Below are 20874 nucleotides of genomic sequence, written 5' to 3' on the forward strand. Positions count from 1 at the left end.
GACTCCTTACCAAGGCACAGAGGCAGAAGATGGAATATTTAGTAGGCGAGTGTGATTGGACCAGAAATTCTACGAAGGGAATAGTGTGCCAAACACTAGAAAGTGGGAATGAGATTTTTTTTGAGGGCTTTAAACAATTAAGAATGTAATTGTTTCTTCTCTTAAGAGAAGAGATTCAACCTTCATTTAATGCTGGAATTCAGAAAAGAAGTTAAGATTGGATTTGGGAATCATCTACATAAATATGATAATCGAACCTACTGGAACTGAAATCACAAATGGCTGAAGTCAAGGGAAAAGAGAATCTAGTTCATGGGACGTGAAAGATACTCTAGTGAAAGGAGATTGAGAAGGAAGAGTCAGAAGTAGGAGAGATACATAAGTGAAGTGTCACAAAAGCTCAAGGAGAAGTATCTAGGAGAAAAGGATAGTATCAAATACTATGTGAGAAGTCAAATAGAATGAGGACTGAGAATAGGTCTTTAGATTTAATAGCTACAATATTACTGGTAACTTTGGAGAGAACAGACTGGAGCAAAGGAAGAGCAAAGACAAGATGATGAAAAGGAATTTTAAGATGTCAATTAATAAGAAAGAGGAATCTGGTGACAGTCTCTGTTTTCTCAGTAATGCAGAAGGTGAGGTTTTTTGCTAAATGGAAGGAAGAAGAGGTAGTATAGGGCATCTGGGACAAGTGAGGAAGTTTAAAATGGATGCTATTGAGAGTGTGATGGAAAATCAAACAGGAAAAAATAAAAAAGACTGCCATGAAGCAATGAAAGCTCAGTGGAAATTAAATAATATCAATTTATAGTGTATGCTGAAGACATAGTTATAAGACTTTCTCTAATAGCATTCAGCAGCATGTGAGTAGGAGCAAAGAAGGCAGATTATGAAGTGATTTAGGTGTGAATGGTGATAGGACAGAGACAAGAAATTCAAGTGTAGAGGATAACCTTTGACTGAACTGGTTAAGCATAAGTTCAATACTTTGAATAAAGGAAACAGGCTAAACACCAAGGTGAATGGGAGAGTCCTTTGGAATCAGCCCTCTACTTCTGCAATAATAATAATAATAATACCACCATACCTTATGTTTAGATAGTTCATCCACCTTAATAAATTCAGACCAATATTCTGTACCAACAGAGTTAGGGAGGGAAGAATTCTTTTGCATTTTTAGAAGGAATGATAAAATAAAGGCTACTTTAATATAGCCAAATTGCACCCACAATTCTTTCAAACCTTAGTGGAAACAAGATTTCAGAAACACCCCACCAGCTCCATCTGGTGGGAACATATAAACATGCACTCAAGATTTTTTTTTTCCTATTAAGAAAAAACCACCAGGGAATCAGAAAAAATGTTAAGGATTCTCAATAAGTATGGAAGTGGGGAGAAGTGAAGGTTTAGTCTTTCTGGCTACTGTCTTTTATACCTACCTAAATCAGTCTAAGGCAGATTCTTGTCAAGTATTACTTTTGCCATATGCTAAATGCCCTAGAAGTAGAAATAGAAAAACTCAAAATGATGCAGGGGTGGGGAACCTACGGCCTTGAGGCCACATGTGGCCCTCTGGGTCCTCAAGTGTGGCCCTTTGACTGAATCCAAACTTCACAGGAAAAATCCTTTCATCATTTATTTTATTTTATTTATTTTTATTATTTATGAAGTTTGAATTCAGTCAAAGGACTGCACTTGAGGAGCCAGAGGGCCACATGTAGCCTCGAGGCTGCAGTTTCCCCACACCCCATTGGGAGAAGGAGGATTTTCGCTAGAGGTTTTTCTCCCTCACAGGATTTTTTTTCCCCAATCAAAAGAAAACCCATTGTCTTCCCCCTTCCCAAAAATAGTGTTTCTGTTCCATCCCTTAGTTATTTTTTTTTTATACACTAAGCATGCTAAATTTATGAGCAAACCAATGTTATACTTTTATGTTCCTAACCTAACAAAATAACCTTTGGTCTATAAAGAGTATGAAAAAAATAAGCATTGGATGGATTTCAGTGGATTTTTTTTTCAAATGTTCTCCCATATTCCCCCACCAAATGTTTTGTCTGTGCCTTCAAAGTTTCGTAGAGGAATAAATATTACTTGCCAAATACGTATTACATCAACAATCGGCAAGCTTTTTAGTTCTGCCCAGTCTAAGGCTACATAGTGTCTATAATGCTGACAAATCTAAATAAAATAAAGGAAAAAGGGAAAACAGGGAAAGGATAAGGTAGAGAAGAAAGGAGAAAGAGAAAGGAGAGAAAAAGAGAGAAAACAGAATGACACTTTGTGAGAACATGTCAGTGGGCCACCAATTAATTTCTATTGGTGCTAAACAATACGAGTGCCATTTGTTACCTACTCTGATGTTAAGTGGTGACTGAGATTGGAGACTAATGAATATAGATGTGCCATAGACTCAATAATACACAGGTTAAGACCTTGAACAGAGAAGAGAAATAAAAGCAGAAATAACAAATTAGGAACTGGATTGAGATTCTAATAGTTTCTTAAAACCAAGAGATGATGCTTCCTACTGAGATCCCTTAAAGCAAAAGCTTGATTTCATCAGCAATATTTGTAAGGATCCTCTTTTCACCCCATGTCCTTGTAACACACTTCTATTCCTCTTGAATACTGTTTCTTCCATCCTCAAGAGATATCAAAGATGATATTAAAATCCCTTCCCTGCATAGAAACATAGAATAAGATGTCATGAAGAGGGAAGTCAGGCATTGAACCTGTCGGTTAGGAGGCCATAACCTAAACTAATCAATGCTAATGTGGACAGACTTAAAGACATACAACACTTAAACGAATACCTAAAGTAGCAGAGTATTTGTATTTTCTGCAGGTTAGGAAGCAAGTGTCTTTTGAGATGAGTGAAATGACATATTATGAGAGTTATACGTTTAATCAATGGAAATTAAGAAGCACTATCTTTTGGTGTAGGAAGGGAAAAGGGAATTTAAAAAAAAAACAAACAACTCTTCTGTTCATTAAAACACTAACAGTTAAGAAGCCACAGTGGCCTGGATAGGAATCTTCCTTTGGAAGGTACTGCGATGCTCAACAAGCTTCTATGTGGTGGGTCTGACCTCTAGATCTTTAGGATATATAAAGGACATAGTTGGTAGGCATTTTAAAGACAAGCAACAATAAAATTTCATAAACAAATCACTTACAGATAACCTGATCTTAAAAGAAAATCAGACAATCAATTACTTGGCAGGATTGGCAAAATAAATTTACACCCACTGAGCGCCAAACTTTCATCTACAATATTGGAGATAAATAGCTATTGGTCAATGAATCAACAAACATGTGTTGAATGCAAGACATATCTGATAACTTTCTGGATCACTGGGTTATCACTAAAGAGATTGTGATTTTCAAATCAATGTAATATTCAAGTGCTAGTCCAAAGTGGAGGTCTAAATCTAAACTAGTCTACAGCCAAAGTAATTTCTTATCCCAACTACTAGGGAAGAGTGGCAGCTAATGGGGGGTAAGGCTGCTCACAAAAGCCCTGGCTTTCCTTCCCATTTTGTCCATTTCATATGCCCTGCTCCATGGCACAAGTTAGCTTCTCTGAATATTGTTTGGATGTAGCCATTCTACAAGTGACCAAAGGTTGAGCAACATTACTTCACACATTAGCAATTTCATCTAATTCCATTTGATATGCCCTCTATTCTCATATATATTCTTACCTTTGCCTTGATGCAAGATAGGAAACAATTCTCCCAAAGGCAGTACAGTACTTTTTTTGTCGTATCTTTTTTTCTCACCTTGAAAGTCTGCTTTCTTTGCAAATATTTCTCAGTAAGAACATACAAACACCAAGAACTGTAATTTTCCAGCTCATGTCCACATTCATACATTGAGGCACTCATCCACTGAAAAATCAGAACTTTTCTAGATACTAGTGTTGCTAGATCCCTAAGTTTTCTCACCTTCTCTTCCCTGTTCCTAACATCTTTCCTTAGTTTTCATTACAACAGTAATGTACTGTTGCACTGAAAAAAAAATTAATGTAAGGGTGATAATTAAGGCATGGGGTTTGCAAGCTTAAGAAGTGTATACACCACAACCTTGAATGGAAAAAAGTGACTTGTTTAATATATAATGTACAATCATTTAACCTAAACTAGTGACTTTTAATAATAATTACAAAAAGATTCCCTTCTATGGCTCAGCTTTTATTTCACACTCAGATCTTGTATGCACCAGGCAGCCACCCAAGTCCCTCATCAAAGCCATTGGACAACATGAAATATTCTTTTGCTGAGAATCCTGAAGTCCAGTGAATACCTGGTAAATAATTCATCATACCCTTTCCACCCATTCCCACAGACTATGTAAGTCTCAGCCTAAATACCCAGAGTTCAGAAGATTTACAGGATTTAGAAGTGGATGAGAGTAGGCCTAGGGATTCTGATTGTTTAGGATCTTGCTATGTGCCTAAAGCAGATGTGCTCTCCAGAGAAAGTTCAATGAATGATATAGCTTCATTCTTGGCCCCTTCTACCAGAGATCCAGACCCCTGAAAAGAGGATTAGACCTGTCCAAGGCATTTGACCCAGAGCTTGTCAGTGAACATGTTCAGATTAGTTTCATAGTGGTAACCATCATGCCTAGCAGAGACTTACTTCTTGTTTATTTCTGGTAGTAGGCAGATGACCCGCCTCCTCCTCCTCGAATGGCATGTACAGCTGTTGGTGAGGATGCAGGGTAATGACCTGGACGGATTGGCTTGGCTATATCAAAAAACAAAAACAAAAGGAAAAGGAAAAGGAAAAAAAACCACACTCAAAATATGTTAAACAACAAGTCCAAGCTGCCTATTTGATGATTGTTAAAATGAAAACATGACACCTGATGACAATCCCAATGCCTAGCAACCACCCATGTCCTGTTTTCTAGATAACACAGTTAGGTTTCCTGGTCTGTCAAATGTTTATGGGCATGGGACACTTCATACATCATGTGAAGTAGATATATCTTGTAGAATTTAAAAGCTAGAAGGGACCGTAGAAATGAACTGACTTGTTTGTTTTAAGAGTTGTGCAAAGCAGAATGATATATCAAAGGAAAAAAAACTAAGGATTTTCCATTGAAATGTAAGATCTGACTTTAAAATTGTATATTTGAAAAGTAAAGCTGTCAATTTATAACATGGGTTTATAAAGGAATACCTAGTTATACAAGCTTTCTGTATCAGATGTTTTGCTTAGTGTTTTTCTTTCTGAAAAGTAATGGTTCAATCTGAAGAGGGGTACGTTAGGGTTTGGGGGGAGATGTCTCCATGTAAAGACAAAAGATATCAGTATTTTAAAAGAAAGGAATATCACCTGGAATCAATTTACCTGGAATACCACATTATATTATGGCTATATAAAATTTTATTTAAAGAAATAAATATATACATATGCATGTATGTACATATACACACACACCTTAGACGGACTATGGAAAGGCAATCTCACTACTGTATGGTTGGTAGTGCTATGAATTAACCATTCTGGAAATCAATTTGAAATTATGCTTAGAAAGTGACTAAAATATCCATGCCTTTTAACCCAAAGATTCTACTGTTAGGCATATAGTCCAAGGAGGTCAAAGATATAAAGGCTCTATATATTTATTGTTCTGGTAGCAAAAAACTGGGAAAAAAGTATAAACTGGACAAAAAAATGATGTTGCTGTGCCTTAGGAAACACTATAAAGAACACAGAGAAATGCAAGAAGAATCATATGAACTGATACAGAGTGAAGTAAGAACCAGGAAAACAATATACACATGATCATAACAATGCAAATAGCAGGAACAAATAACAAATGTAAGAGAAGGAAATGGTTTCTGAAAACCCCCTTCCCTAGCCCAGAAAACCCATAAAGTACAGATAATAAAGTGTTAGGCTAACTGTAAAAAATATGCCTGTGGCATGTCACTTTATGAAATATGAAAGTTTAGCTGAATTGAAAAGGGTACCACCATTGGTGAAAGGTTGGCCATCCCTTTATGGCCCCTTCAAAGGCTGAGCTTACTAGCTCTTCAGCCAGTCCAGACCAGGAGTAGCTTTATTGAGCATGATCTCCTACACCAGAGGGCAGCTGCAAAGGATAAGTGGATTTTTCCTCCCCTCTCAACCCCATCAACCATTGTTTTTCACACCAGAGCTATTGATCCAGTAGGAGATAATGCATCCATCGTTTAGTTACTGTGGAGGGGAAAAAAGACATACACTCTCCAATCAGACACTGACCCAGAGAAGTAGTGCCTATGAGGAAGAAGCAGTTTAAAGGACCATGATCATTGGAAGCAGAGAAGAGAGCTGACCATAGTTTCAAGGAAGAACTAGCTCTGGCAATCAAATATCAAGCTATGAAGAACAGAACCTGGGAACTCAGATAAACAATCCACCCAGCAAAGATGCTGGGTCTACAGAAGAAGTGTATGAGAACTCCAAAAGGAGAGGAAGGTTATCAGGGTCCTGTCATTCTGGAGGCACGAGTTGCTCTGGCCACGTTACCCATATGTGCCAGAATACCATTGTACTCTAAGTTTATGTCCACTCTTCTTCCAGATTGGAATATCTGAGGAAACATGGGCCCACATTTATGGAAGGAGTGTTTTATAGGTACCGTTCTAACTGTGCAGCTTTAATAAATACCTCCTACCTTTCACTTGAGTTAACTATGTCCACTGGCTGATTAGTAAAGGTAAGCTCAATGGTGGAAGGCTTATGAGTAGGAATACATACCCACAGGGTATTCTTAGAGTCTGAAGAAGCAGTTGCCATCTGGGAACCCAACCCCCTATTGTGAGAGCAAATTGGGAGAGATGCCCAGATAGAGTGCTACACACACACACACACACACACACACACACACACACACACACACACACACACACACACACACACACACACACCACAAAACACCAAAGAAATCTGAACTTGCTTTATGTATGAAGACCGAGCTTGGTTTTAGGGATGAGATGAGAAAATGCACCTCCCTCCTTTCATTATATGGGTTATGGATATTGAATATTATGTATATTGTCGGATTGAGTTGATATGTTGGTTAATATTGTTGAACTGTGTTCTCTTCCTTTTAAGGAATTCTTTGCTATAAGGGATAGCTCTCTGAGCAAAAGAGGAGAAAGGGATATATTTGGAAATAAAGGTAATGTAACAACAAAAGGCAATAAACTTTTACAAGAATGAAAAAAGAAAAAAGAGAGAACCTTGACATTTAAGGAACATCACCCTGTTCCTCTCACCATCAGTCCCCAAGCTCTTGGAATATAGGCTTCAGGCTGTGTGTCAACCCCTGACCTAGGGGCACAGCACTTCTGCACGGGGTAGATAAATAAATATGTTGGTGGAAAGGGTTATTCCAACATCACTAACAGGAGACTGGAAAAGGAAATATGTTAGTATCTACAGTCAAATAACTTCACCTCAAGACCAGACAAGTTCTGATCTAGCAGAGGCTTCAGAGAACTCTATAGAAGATTCCATACTTATGAGCAAAACCAGATAGATGAAAGATCCAAAGTAACAAGTTTGGGGTGGGGGGGGGGAGGTAATCTACTTTTCAGAAGGATTCTTCTATGATTCCCTCTGGATCTCCTTTAAGTAGTAGGCTCCTCCCCTATTGTATTTAAAGAACGAATCCATTGACACAGAGCCTTTTAGGAACATCTCTATTAAGGTACAATGACAAGATACCAGTCCTTACATGGAGAAAATAAGATGAAGCATCAGAACTGTTTGCTTTTCTGTGGTGAGTTCATCTTTCGCTAAGTGCAAAGGTAGAAGTCATAGATTTTGGACCTTCGTGAATACATACCAATCTGAGCGGAATGGGCTCTTCTTGCCATATTCTTGGCTCTCACCGCCTCTTTGATGCGATCTACCTCCTGTTGGTATCGCTTGCGGTCACGCATGGCATTCTCCTTGGCTTCCTTCAGTGCACTCTCCAGTGCCTTGACTCGCTCCGCCGTAGCACGAAGTCTTTTCTCCAGCTTAGGAAGCTCACAACGAAGATCTGCATTATCACGAACCAGCTAGGATGGAGGAGGGTGACAGGGGAAGAGGCTGTGAGTTACTGGAGAGGCAGCAAAGCTTACAGAAATATTTCATCCAGTCGAGAGAAGGGATAGGACTTTAAAATGAGGGTCATTAGAAACAAGACAGCAGCTGACTAGCCACCTGTTTAGTCGTCTTTGAAAATCCAAATCACCATAAACTCTGTTAAATGACTCCAAGGGAATAAAAATCACAAGATGTGTGACCCTGATTTGCTAAACACAGATGGCTGGCTGAAGGCAGTAGGGAACCAAATACCATTTCTAGCAGCATTAAATGCTTTACCTCTGGCTGTGTTTAGGACTTCTGTATATTTTTGTCCAACTCTGACATTTTTCTTTTTTTTTTAAGTCCAATATTGTCCTGGTATTTATTTAACTGTGAATTCTCTTTTCTTTCTTGACATTTGAAGAGTTTTTCTTTGTCTAATTTTATAAATTATAAGTCATGTTATAATTATGTGTCAGTAAATCTTGGTAATCAGAATTTCTCCCTGCTAGTGTCCTGTGTATTCTCTTCACATATAGAAATGCAGAGAATACCTGATCCTGTACACTTAGGAAATTTTTCTTTAATTACTGGATCCTCAAATATAATGCCTAACTTTTTTTTCTTTTCAGATATCTTTGGAGGCCTCAATGAATCGAAGGTTAATATTGCTTGCTTTGTCTTCCAAATCTGTTACGCCAGATAGATAGATATAGATATAAATATCTATCGATATCTATATCATATGAAGTTGAGCAAAAGTAATAGATAAAAACACCTCAGTTCTGTTACTCCCTGGGTTTGCTCTTCAATTTTATTTATTTTTAATCTATTATTTTTGTTCAACTTCATATTTATATTATGAATGTATAATATCTGTAACAGAATTTTTAAATCTTTGAACCCAATTTTAGTTTCCTTAATTTTCCTTTAGCTTTGTCTTTCATTTTAAACTACTTTATATCTTTCTTTAATTCTTTAAACAAATTCACATAAATACTAATTATTTCTAAAGAAGTGACAACATTGAAAAACACATTGATGACCAGTACTGTTTTTTAACTGTGAATGTGAACTATATAAACTTAAATTAATAGCTTAAGTTATAATAATTTTACATTTTATACAAAGATTTCTTCTGGAAATTCTGAAATAAGAAATATATAGTTGTGCTATTTCTGAACAGAATATAAACAGAATACAACACAAATCAAATACAAATGATTTTCAAATCATGAAAATTTCATCATGTAAACATATAAGTACCTTATAATCTTTTATTGCTATTTGAGCAAATTAATAGTTAAAATTTAGAAATCTAATACTATTTTTTCCAGAAATTTCCCTGTTTATTCTTTTTTTGTGAGGCATTTGGGGTTAAGTGACTTGCTGAGAGTCACTCAACTAATGAATGTTATGTGTGTGAGGCTGGATTTGAACTCAAGTTCTCCTGACTCCAGGGCTGGTGCTCTATCCACTGCGCCACCTAACTGTCCCTGTTTATCCTTTTTTCGTGTATTTGGTGTGTTTATTTAAACTATCAGTTTAACTTAATCCTATAGCTTTTCCAGAATTCCCATGTGTGTGTTTATGTAAATACTGGAGGAAATTATCAAAATTAGACTGCAACCTAAAGAAATTGAAAAGGAAAAAGAACATTGTACCTTCCCACATTGTAGGTTTTGTCTACCTGAAATCCTCGAAAATATATAGTCATTTTACTAGGGACTAAGGAGGGGAAAAAAAATCTTCCTTAAATATCATCTGATTGGAGTAATGACCACACAAAATACATGGAGTTAAATAAAAAAAAAAACCTAACACATTCCTACTTTTCTTGAAGAAAAATAATTCTGAACTGCCCATTTATGAATATATCCAATTTACTTTCCATGCTTCAGGGTAAAGCAATGGAGTTCCAAATTGGCAACACTTGAAAAAAGTAGTGATGTTTTTTAAAGCAGTCAATATTTGTAATAATATTTTTAGAAAATATTTTCTCCCACAAAATTAACCGACACTTCCTACCATCTATTTTCATTCAGCTCATTTGTCTCGCGTTCCAATGCTGGACTATGTCAAATACTCTCTTGTGGTCTCTACCTTCTTCAGACGCATCCCCTGAAATTTCAAGATCTGCCAAGTATCTTCAAGGGAAATATATTTGCTAGAATCTGTTCTATGAACATATTGAGATTTAGGCGGTATATCAGGAGAAGATGAGAAGGGAAAAGCTCAGCATATCACAAACATTTCCAGCTCCTAGAAATGCTGCTTTTTTATTCTTTCACCTCAAATCTGGTTCACAGTGGAAGTTACACAAGAATATCTGGGATACTTCTTGATATTTTATTCCAATCAGAATTAGGAAGCAATTTGTCTATGAATGTCACAATCACTCTAAATGTCATTCCTTTAGGCTAGAGGGAAAAATAAAAACTGTACCTTCAAGGGATAATGAAACAGCCACAGCAATAACTAAGTTTTACAGAACAAATTGTTTTATTAAGGGGCCTTAAGGCTGCACGTTCTCCACTCCTGGAGTGAAACAGACAGAACTCTGGGTGTGAACCTGAGATTGCAAAATCAGTAAGAGGATCATGAGAGGAAGATAAGGATTCCGCATCTCTGCTTTGAGACTGCTGGCTAAAGTTTTCTGCACCTCTTGGAGCTCTGACTCTGGCCAATAGATGACAAACTCTCTCTTTGCCTAAGAAATCTAAATCCCTGAGAAGCCTCTCTTGCATCCTTTTATTGGAACTTCAGAAAATGAAGTTAGACTGTTATGAGACTGTGGGAGTCAAAGCAACATAAGCATTTTCAGACTATTTTGTATTCAAGGAATCCTAGCTTCATCTTCATTTAAAAATAAGTAAATGACATACTAGAAGCTACAGAAGAGAACAATTATCCAGTTGTTTGCTTTCTTAATGTGACAAGGAAAGTTCCCTCACCTTAATGATCTTTAAGACAAACCAATCCCTTCAGGGCTGCTTATGGTAGGAAGTTCATCTCTATATGGGATATAGGAAAATCCTGCCTGTGTGCTCCTTTGGGGAGATTCGATTTCTTTTAGAGAAAAGTTTGATCTTTAAGAATTTCTGCTCAGATGTCTAGAATAAAATGAGGGCCAGAGTTCAAAAATCCAGCAGCCATCCGCGTTCAATCTTTGGTCTTGCTTCTTAAGACTATGAAGAAACTCCTGAAGGTAGCAATCAGCCCTACTATGATTAGAATATATAAATATAACCACTGCTTCAAAAGCCTCTTCCACAGAAGCTATAGAGACTATTGGGGTGACTTTGAGGAGAGAAGCTAATAGAATTAAGCTATGACTATCCTTTTGTGGGGGCAGCTAGATGGCACCATAGTGCATAGAGTGCCAGGCCTGGAGTCAGGAAGACTCACCGTGTTCAAATCTGGCTTCAGACACTACTGATGTGTGACACTGGGCAAGTCACTTAACCCCGTTTGCCTCAGTTTCCTTATCTGTAAAATGAGCTGGAGAAGGAAATGGCAAACTACTCCAGTATCTTTGCTAAGAAAACCCCAAATGGAGTCAAGAAAAGTCAGATTTGACTGAAACAAATGAACAACAACAAACCTTCTAGCTTGGGCTTCTTCCTGTGGAATTGTGGAAAGTATATCTGAGTTTACCCTTCATCTATCTATAAAGAACTATGAGATACTGAAAAATTTATTTTAATAAGAACTGTCTTAACTGTTATTCTATGAAAAACCATGATAAAGACAATTTTATAAGGAATAAGACTGGAAAAAGAAGAATCAGGGTTTGAAAGATGTTAAAGATATCATTTTCCAGTCAGGTCTAGAGAACGGTGAGAAAGAAGAGAGAGAAGATTGGAGACACCTTCTTCCTTTTGGAAACTATTATAACCTTTATCTTATGAAGAGAATGAAGAGGGTTCTAGTGAAGAGATTCTATTATCCTTAGTGAACTAAATGGTGTGATACTGTTTTTCAGAAGAAAAATCATCTGCCTAGTATTACAAATGAAGGTTTAGGTAATCATTCTTACAGCTAAAATATTGTAAATAAATTATCGTTGTCTTTGTTTTATTATTAACTTCATCACTCATAAACCATATTTTCAATAATTTTAATATATTTATAATCCTAAGAAATTAAGTGATTTAATAGAGAGATGAGTAAAATTGGAAAAGGAGATTTTTCTACTTCGTTAATTCATATTTAATGAACTAGAGGTGGGGGTTCTGAGTTAGGTTAATTGAGAGATATTGAAATCATATCAATTAAGAAAAATTCAAACTATCCCTTGATCTAGAGCTCTGGCAAAATGAGATTAATTGAGGAAATGCCAGGTGGCATTGACGATGATGATAACTAGCATTTATGTAGCTCCTTTAAGGTTCACAAAGTGCTTCACAAATCTCTCATTTTTTATCTTCCTAACAACCCTAGGAAGAAAGTGCTATTATAATTCTCATTTTACAATTGAGGAAACTGAAGCAGAGGTTAAGTGACTTGCCCAAGGTCACGTAGCTAGTAAATGTCTGAAGTCAAATTTGAATTCAGATCCTCCTAACTCCAGGTGCACCATTCTATTCACTGTGCCACCTAGTTATACCATTGTATCAGGCTAAGATATGACTTCCATGGGAGTTCCTTCCTAACAACTCCGGTACAGTGATGGGTCATATTCCTAACTGTTATGTAAAAATTAACAAAAAAATCTTTTCTCCTTTCTCTCAGTACTGCAGTCTTCAATGAAATAAGTACCACTGATGAACATCTTGGAATTTGGCCATCTCCAAGAAGATTCTGGTATTGTATGTAAGCCATTCCCATCATGCTTGCATAGGGCAGCTTAGTTCTCTTGAATCACAATGTTATTGCCGGTTTTATCATCTTTGCCATGGTTCCTGGTTTATCTCAGGATGACCGTGCCAAGAAAAGGTGAAGTCAATAGTGATGATAAATGCAATCTACTTCTACCTCCCAAAATGCTTCCAGGTCATGGACATTCATGGACATGGACATATATTTCTGAAGTGTGAGTTGAAGAACTGATAAATTTTCACCAAGTTTCACAGCCTTCTTTTGCTCCAAATCCTTTCTCTACCAGAAGCATACAACAAATTGGATTCCTTGGAGCAAGTCCCCCAAGTGAAATATAATCTCAAATTGAGACTAATGTGTCTCAATTTGAAATGAAAGGAATATGCTAAAAAGTTATCTATTACAGCTATTTCAATTTCTAACTTAGATAAATTTCCATTATTGAAATAAACCAGTCAGGATTAGACTTTCTACTCCAGATTTTAGTCTGAATGAAAATTCTCCAGGTTGATGTGCACCTCTTTAACCACTAGACATTGTTTGAGCCCTTGAAAAAGAATTAGAGTACTCAACAGTTATCCTTCAAGAAAGCCTTTTAAGTTTAGATTTTATTCTTAGGGTTCCTTGCTCCTAGGATGATGCTAAATAGAATATCTGGCTCAAAAAATCAGAGGCTTCCTCTTACTTCAGAAAAGCCTGCTCCAGGCAAAATGGTTCCTGACTCTAATACATTTATTGTCCAATTTAAGTTTTCTTATGGCACTTCTTCCATCCTTTCCATTGATGCATCTATTTGGACTTCTGAAAAAAAATTTCATCTCAAGTCTTTAATGATACTGAAGTTCTTTACTGACTTGAAATTGGATCTTTAGACTTAATATTCATTTTTCTATTCAGGAACAGGACCAATAAAAGGATCAGGTCCTTTAAATGTGCCCCAAGTGTGAGCTGGGGCTGCTGTTGTGGAGTAACTGCTCACAGTGAGAGGATTTGATCAGACTCTACGGTGGGAATGGAACCCAGACCTATCGTTTGTGGGTTGGTGGTGGGAAAGAAGAGAGGCAGGGAATCCCGTCATCTAGGAATGAGATGGGCTCCCAGCAAGGGGGTCTTAGCCACCTTCACTGTACTCTAGAGACTAGAACTGGGCCATACTGAGTCCTGGAAGCTTTCAGCGCCTACCTGAGGCTTTGGGGGCAAAGAAATTCAGGGTAGGGCTGTGAGGCACTATTTTCAGCTGGGGTGGGAGAAGGCAGTCCTGGAAGTACTCAGGCTTTGTTACTTGGGGCACAAGGAGGGCAGGGAGCTATCTCCTACTCAGGCCTGCCACGGGGAAGAGTGAAGAGAGTAAGGCCTGACTGTCCAGTGGTTCCCCATGGCTTTGATTGGGTTGTGATACCATGATCATTTGGGAAAGTCAGATACTCCCTTCAAATTGGGTGGTGGGGTCTTCTTGGTCTCTGATGGAAATAAGACTCTCCACCAGCTATTTGGACCTATCCAAAGGTAATGTTTCTATATCTTTAGGCTGAGGTTAGTAACCAGAGAAACAAGTGAGGTAGGAAAAGGACTCAGCAACCTCTGTCCCCTTAACCGTGACAGGCAGGGATATGACTGACAGACAGGGATTATCTCTCCGGGTTGTTCAGAAGGGCATCACATCCTATCCTGAATGGAGCCCTATGTACCATATAGAGGTCATCCCGGACTCAGGTTTTGGGCATACAGGATAGCATAGCTACCTGGGTAGCAGCAGTAAGCATAATTTCTCCCCTTCTCCAGGCAATTCCCTAATTTTTGTAAGGGATCAGTGTCTGGGTAGGTACAGATGCTACGCTTTCTTTGGACAACATTCCTAAGACGGGTTGGGTGAGTTCATTTATTGGGGGAACTTTTTCAAACTCCCTCTCCTTAGGGTCATTTTATGAACTCTGCAGCATGTCTACATCATCCAGAGAGATATTAGGTAGTTGCATTTCCAGAATGAACTTGCATAAGAAAACATGTAGAAGAATGCAAAGCCTGAAGGAAAGTGAAGGAAAAAAAGAATGAAGAAAAGAAAAAGGCTCCCCTGGACCTGCTCACCAAGTCATACCTCATCCCATGAGCATTTGCAGACATTCAGCCTTTCCCTTTCCTCTGCTGCCTAACTTTTGGGCATCAATAAGGCAGGACTGTGTTAGATAATTGAGACTTCTCTTCATACCAAACTTCAGACTTTTATGCGTTCATGCCTCACCAATTCCATCCATGCCAGGGATACCAGCTACAGAATCTGAAAACTTGACGGTAGAATGGCAACCTAAACAGCATGGTCATCCAACAGGCAAGGTGCTGACCTACTGTTTCCTGCCTCCCCAGATTAGGTATCAGGTATTATAGCTCTAGCATGAGGCCAGGAATGGGATGAATTCATAACTTTCCATTCCAGGGGGTTGGGAGGTATTTTCTTTGAGGAAATGGGAGTTGAGAATTCTTCCTGTTCAATGTATTTTCTTTTTTGGCATACCTTTCTAATTTAAGTAAGCTGTCCATGTTATATAACCACAATGTATGTCACTGAGATTAATATTGGGAGGGAAACAGAGAAGAGGAAATGGGGATCCAGAGAAAAAATTTGAGGAGATGGGAACCTAGACCAGGTACAAGTAACTAGAGATAACCTTGAGGAATATTGCATTTATCTTCCTTTTTCTGTATGTTTGTTTTGTTTTGCTTTTTTTTACTTTTTTCATTCTTTCTTTGGTGAGATGCTAAGTTTGTCAGATGGCATTTCTCAATCAGTAATGGGATGAGGGTGGAAACTGACACCATGGCCTTTTCTTCTTGGGCTAGATGTGCTTAACAGGTTACCTCCTGATTTCCTTTTGTTTTGGGAAAGACAATCTTGGAACTTTTACAGGAAATAAAATATAATAAATACTTGGGAATTACAGGGGAGTTAAAGTTGATTGAAAAGGCCTACAATATATGGGTTACAGAAAGGAAAGCTGCATATTTTAGCCCTATACTCTCTGATTGCTATGGTATAGATGCCTTAGTATCCCTGGTTACAATTAATTCTATCAGTATATCTAAGTGATAAGGAGAACATATATTCAGACTTCTCATTCTAATTATGAAACTTGGCCACTGTTTGTTGCCACTTATCTTTCTATGATCTAAAATTCTCACTCCCCCAAAAATGTGATTTTTCCCCCATTATATAGTGGATAGAGCATTGGGCAAGGAGTCAGAGGACTTACTTCATGTGTTTCCTTAAGTAAATAACAATCTCTCTAATTCTATATTTTCTATTCTGCAAAATGGGGACAAAAACCCTACCTCTTAGGGCTGCCAGAAAGCTCAGATGAAATAACAAAAGTACAAAGTTTGTGAAGTTAGTAAAATGTTACACAGACATAAGATATCACTGTTTCAAAATACAAAGAAAATACAACTACAGTTAACCCTGTGAACTCTTGCTTTTGTATTTTTCAGCAATAACTCACTTGTATAACTTTGTGCAGAAGGGTTACCAGTCTACATTGGGAAAAGGACTGTCATCATTAGGAATTCTTTATACTGATGAAATTACAGGAACTAACAAAACTTCAATCATGTTTTATCTGTCACATTCCCTCAAGAGAAAAATCACCAGCAATAATGAATTGAGATAGGTTAGTAAGAGAAAGAGAAATGGCATTTATCTTGGTCATGTAGCCAACCAAGGTGGTCCATTGAAATAAGTGCAATATGACCCATGTTGAAATATGTCAAATAATGAAGAGAAGAAAAGAATTATTTACAAGAATTATAATAGGATAGCATGAGAGCATCAGTATAGTAGCTACCCTGCAGGATTACCATGAAGATGAAATGAGACAACATACATGGTGCTTTGCAAACCTTAAAGTACCATATAAGTGCTAGCTATCATCGTAAAGTACCTTTCAGTTTTACCATATTTTTCTTTCTATATTACTTTCTAGACCTTGTTTTACTATGAGTGTTTATCTAAATTATTACTGAATTTACTTAGAATGAAATCTACTAAGCTATGCTATGAAACAGACTGAGGTAGGTTGGATATAAGTGAAATATTTTTAAAAGTTATCAATTTCATCAGATAAATGAGCAAGCGCCCATGATTAGATTAACCCCCAAAGAACAATTCTATCATTGGCTAGCTGCATAACCTTAAACAAGTTATTTCACAATTAGAGCCTCATTATCCACATCTATAAAATGAGGGGCTTGGACAAGATGATTTCTAAGTTCCCTTTTAGCCTTCACAAGGACCCTTTCTTGAGTTAATGACGAGATCGAAACTGGAGACAACGATCCTACCTGTTTATGAACCTTAGTAAGTTGTTCCAAGTTGTTCTCAAGAAAGGAAATTTTCTGCTTCTGAGCAGCACTTCCCCCTCCATCATCACTGTCCAGTTCAACACTCTGAATAAATATCAGATGATAATTAGAGACCCTTCTGATGCCACACCCAGAAACATAGAGCTTTAAAACAGAATCTCTATTTAAATAAACAAACAACCCACACATTCTGATTTTCTTATATCACTATTCACAAAGAAACAGGGCCATGTCCAACTACTTTATCCAAAAATTTTATTTTGGTATGAAATTCTATTAAATTATCTTAAACACACACACACACACACACACACACACACACATACACAATCACCACCAGTACCATCCCCTTTCCCACCACTAAATAGGTTAATCTGCAAATAGAAGAAAGAAAAACACTAAAATGTTAATCTACTTTTTGGGCAACTTCCTAATTCTTGACTGGTTTTCTAATTCTGCGAAGACAGAGGTTTCATTTTTTTTATTTGTTTGTTTTTTTGGGGAAGGTGGAGTTAAAAAGCAAAAAACCAAAACTTTAATCAGCCATAAAAGTTATGGGTCATATCAATTTGGCTAAAATGTCTCTCCTCTACCAAACAAATATAAGGAGACACACTTTTTTAAATGGTACATTCCAAAATCTACAAACTCAAAAAAGACGCCAGACTGAACATTTAGAGTCATCTCCACTACAGTAACACTTGGATGAATATAGAAGTCTTAATTAGAGATACTCAAAAATAGCACAACTTCTTAGTGATCAATAGTGCTGTCTAAAAACTAGGTCATGCCCAATTCTATGAAAATTAGAAAGAACAAATTTTTAAAGGCTCTCAGGTTGAGAAAAAGACCCCCAAATTCTACAAATTTGTTGACTCTCAAATTGGTCCTATCAAAATCTTTTTTTAATTCTGACTCTGCTAAACAGTATATTACCTATATTGCCTAGCTTTAAATCACTTCCAAGCCTGGTCAATATGCAATCTATATTTTTATCCAAGTCATTGATAATAATGTTAAACATTACATGTTCAATCACATATCCTGATTTACTCACTGGATGCCTTCCTTCCAAGTTGACTTTGAACCATTAATAACTATTTTTCATTTGACCACTTGAATCGGTTTGACCATTCAATCAACTCTGAATCCAACTAATTGTCTGGTCATTACTTTTCCACAAGAAAAATGTAAGAAATTGTGTTAACTGCTTTGCTAAAAAATAACTTAAAAAAAAAAGGCCAACAACATTTCTTAAAAAAAGGTCAACAACATTTCTTGATCTATCACTTTCACAATCTTGTCAAAAATGGAAATACAGTTAATACGACATGTTGACCTGTTCTTGAATCTAGGTTGCTTCTTTGTGATCATAGTCATCTCTTTAAGATACACTTACATCTTTACCTCTGATACAGGTATGCTAGTGCTTACTTTTTTAACTCTGGTGGTGAGATCCTGGACGAAGAGCTTTCGAAGGTTATGAAGAGTCTGTAGTTCTCTGGACTAGAAAATAAAATTTTGAAAATCACATTCAAAGCTAAATCACTGAACATGTTAAATCTGTTATACATGCATAAATATATAAAAAAGATGGGATGCCTTTAACACATTTCTCATGTATAATTGCTATTGATCATAAGTTTAGAGCTTAAAAGGACCTTAAAGACAAGATAGCATTTTATAGGCAAGGAAAATGATGCCCAAAGAGAAGTGGCTTCCTAAAGGCAAACAAGAAGAAAGGAGAGAATTAGAATCCAGTTTTCCTAAATTCTAATCCATTGCTCTTACCACTAAACACATCAAAAGGACAACAAAAGAGTGAAGAAAACATATACTCGCCTAGCCCAATTTATTAACAAAAGCAAACCAAGACATTCTAAATTGAGTCAAAAATCTAGAATTTTGAATGAAAATAAAAATTTGAATTTCTTAATATTAATAAAATAAGGATTGATAATAAGGATCATTAATAAAATAAGAATTTCTTATACATTCTTTGGGCCCTCCATGAGGAAAAGTGGCTGAGCTCTGAAACAATAGTAATAATTGTTATCAATATTAATAAATGCTTTATTTTGGTAAGGCACTTTATAGTTTACCAAGTATTTTCCTATTAATTTGATTTGATCTTTAAAGGAACTTCATGAGATAGGGAGGGCAAATAATATTATTCCCCCATGGATAAGCGTATATATATTTTAGTGGATGAGCTCATGTGGTGGCTAAGAGAACAAGTATACAAAATTACAGAGTTCAGTAAAATTTGGCCAGAACTCAGGTCTAAAACAGCCACACATTACCTAATATTTTCTAAGTAATGCCCATAGTCTACTTACACTCAGGATTTGTTCCAAAGTGAAGAAACCAACAGCTTGAGCTAAAAGCTGGATCAAAGCATACTGATTCGTTGAATGATGAACCAAATCCCAATATTAATATTTTCAGCAAAGCAAACTGAACCAAAGGTACATTGGCACTTTGCAGTTTACTGGACTGTAAGCGCCCCAAGAGCAGAGATCTTCTTTTAATTATCTCGTAGGTCTCTTAGTAAATAGCCCAATGCTTTACATGTAGAAAGTTGTTGAATGAATGAGTTAATTTGACTCAGAAAAAAACTTAAAGATTTTCAAATGCTACTGAACTGGAGCAATGCCATAACATTAAACCTTTTCCTATTTATTTCAGTTCAAATTCTTGGCAAAAACACATTATCCCACATGCATCATGACACAGGAGAGAGCTTGCAGGATGTTCTCTGAGAAAGAAGACACTGCCTACTCAAATTTCAATTTGTCTGGGTTGACTAAACCCAATTTAACAAGATAGGAGATGCAGATGATTCAGGAGTATATCACCACCTAAATCTTGTCGTCTTGTTAAAGCAAAGGAATCTGGGAACTACTGAAACCCTCAGTGATTTGGAAGACAGGGGCTATTTTAAATTAATATGTTCTTACTGGGTCCAGTCCTCCACTGGAATATGAGGAGTAAAATGTCCTTACTCAAGCCTGGAAGTCAAATCCTTCCTTAATGAGGTTAACTGCTTTTTTGAAGTGAGCCAAAGAGTTCTCTTATTATGAATAATGTGCCATACAGTTCATATCCAAAGCTTAAGTCTTCCAAACTAAGTGCTCTCAATCCTCTTACTTTTCTTTTTTACTTCCAGTTATATACACTGTAGGCACACACTAACCAGCACACTTTTCAGAAAGCAGCTCAATTTCCAGATCCTTAATGAATATTATTTAATTAGATATTCTCTCATTTACTTTGAAAAATTTAAAATCAGTTGAAAGTTTCCTTGAAAAGATGCTTCCACACCTAACAGGTAAAGAGAGGGGAAATGTATGATTATCAAGGAAAAGATATTTCCTTGGGTACATGTGAGAACCAGATACTTTGAAAAGACATAAATTGGACAAAATTATCCTGGGATTTGTTTCTTTTGGCTTCTTTTGTTTGTTTGTTTGTTTTGGTGTTAGCCTCCCTCTTCAAAAAATGAACATTTGAAGGAAATGAAAATGTTATTAGAGAGTATTGGGAAGTCTTTTTTTTTTTAACTTAAGAGCTGTTTACTCATGTCTACATTTGGTTCTCATTTCAATGAACTTTCCCTCTA

General features: G+C 36.7%; 1 protein-coding gene across 1 annotated transcript in view; it reads right to left on the bottom strand.

Moving 5' to 3' along the window:
* Positions 1-20874, bottom strand: part of KIF5C (kinesin family member 5C) — a 206568-nt gene that overhangs the window by 11831 nt on the left and 173863 nt on the right. The window contains exons 22-25 of the mRNA XM_027835641.1: positions 18687-18758; positions 17232-17336; positions 7855-8071; positions 4647-4754 (exon numbers count right to left, since the gene is read on the bottom strand). Of these exons, the coding sequence (XP_027691442.1) occupies positions 4654-4754; positions 7855-8071; positions 17232-17336; positions 18687-18758 (495 nt within the window). The 3' untranslated portion in view covers positions 4647-4653. The remainder of the gene's footprint in view (positions 1-4646; positions 4755-7854; positions 8072-17231; positions 17337-18686; positions 18759-20874) is intronic.

The sequence above is a fragment of the Vombatus ursinus genome, unplaced genomic scaffold (genome assembly GCF_900497805.2).
Source record: "Vombatus ursinus unplaced genomic scaffold, bare-nosed wombat genome assembly UNPS02014816.1, whole genome shotgun sequence".
Lineage (NCBI taxonomy): Eukaryota > Metazoa > Chordata > Mammalia > Diprotodontia > Vombatidae > Vombatus > Vombatus ursinus.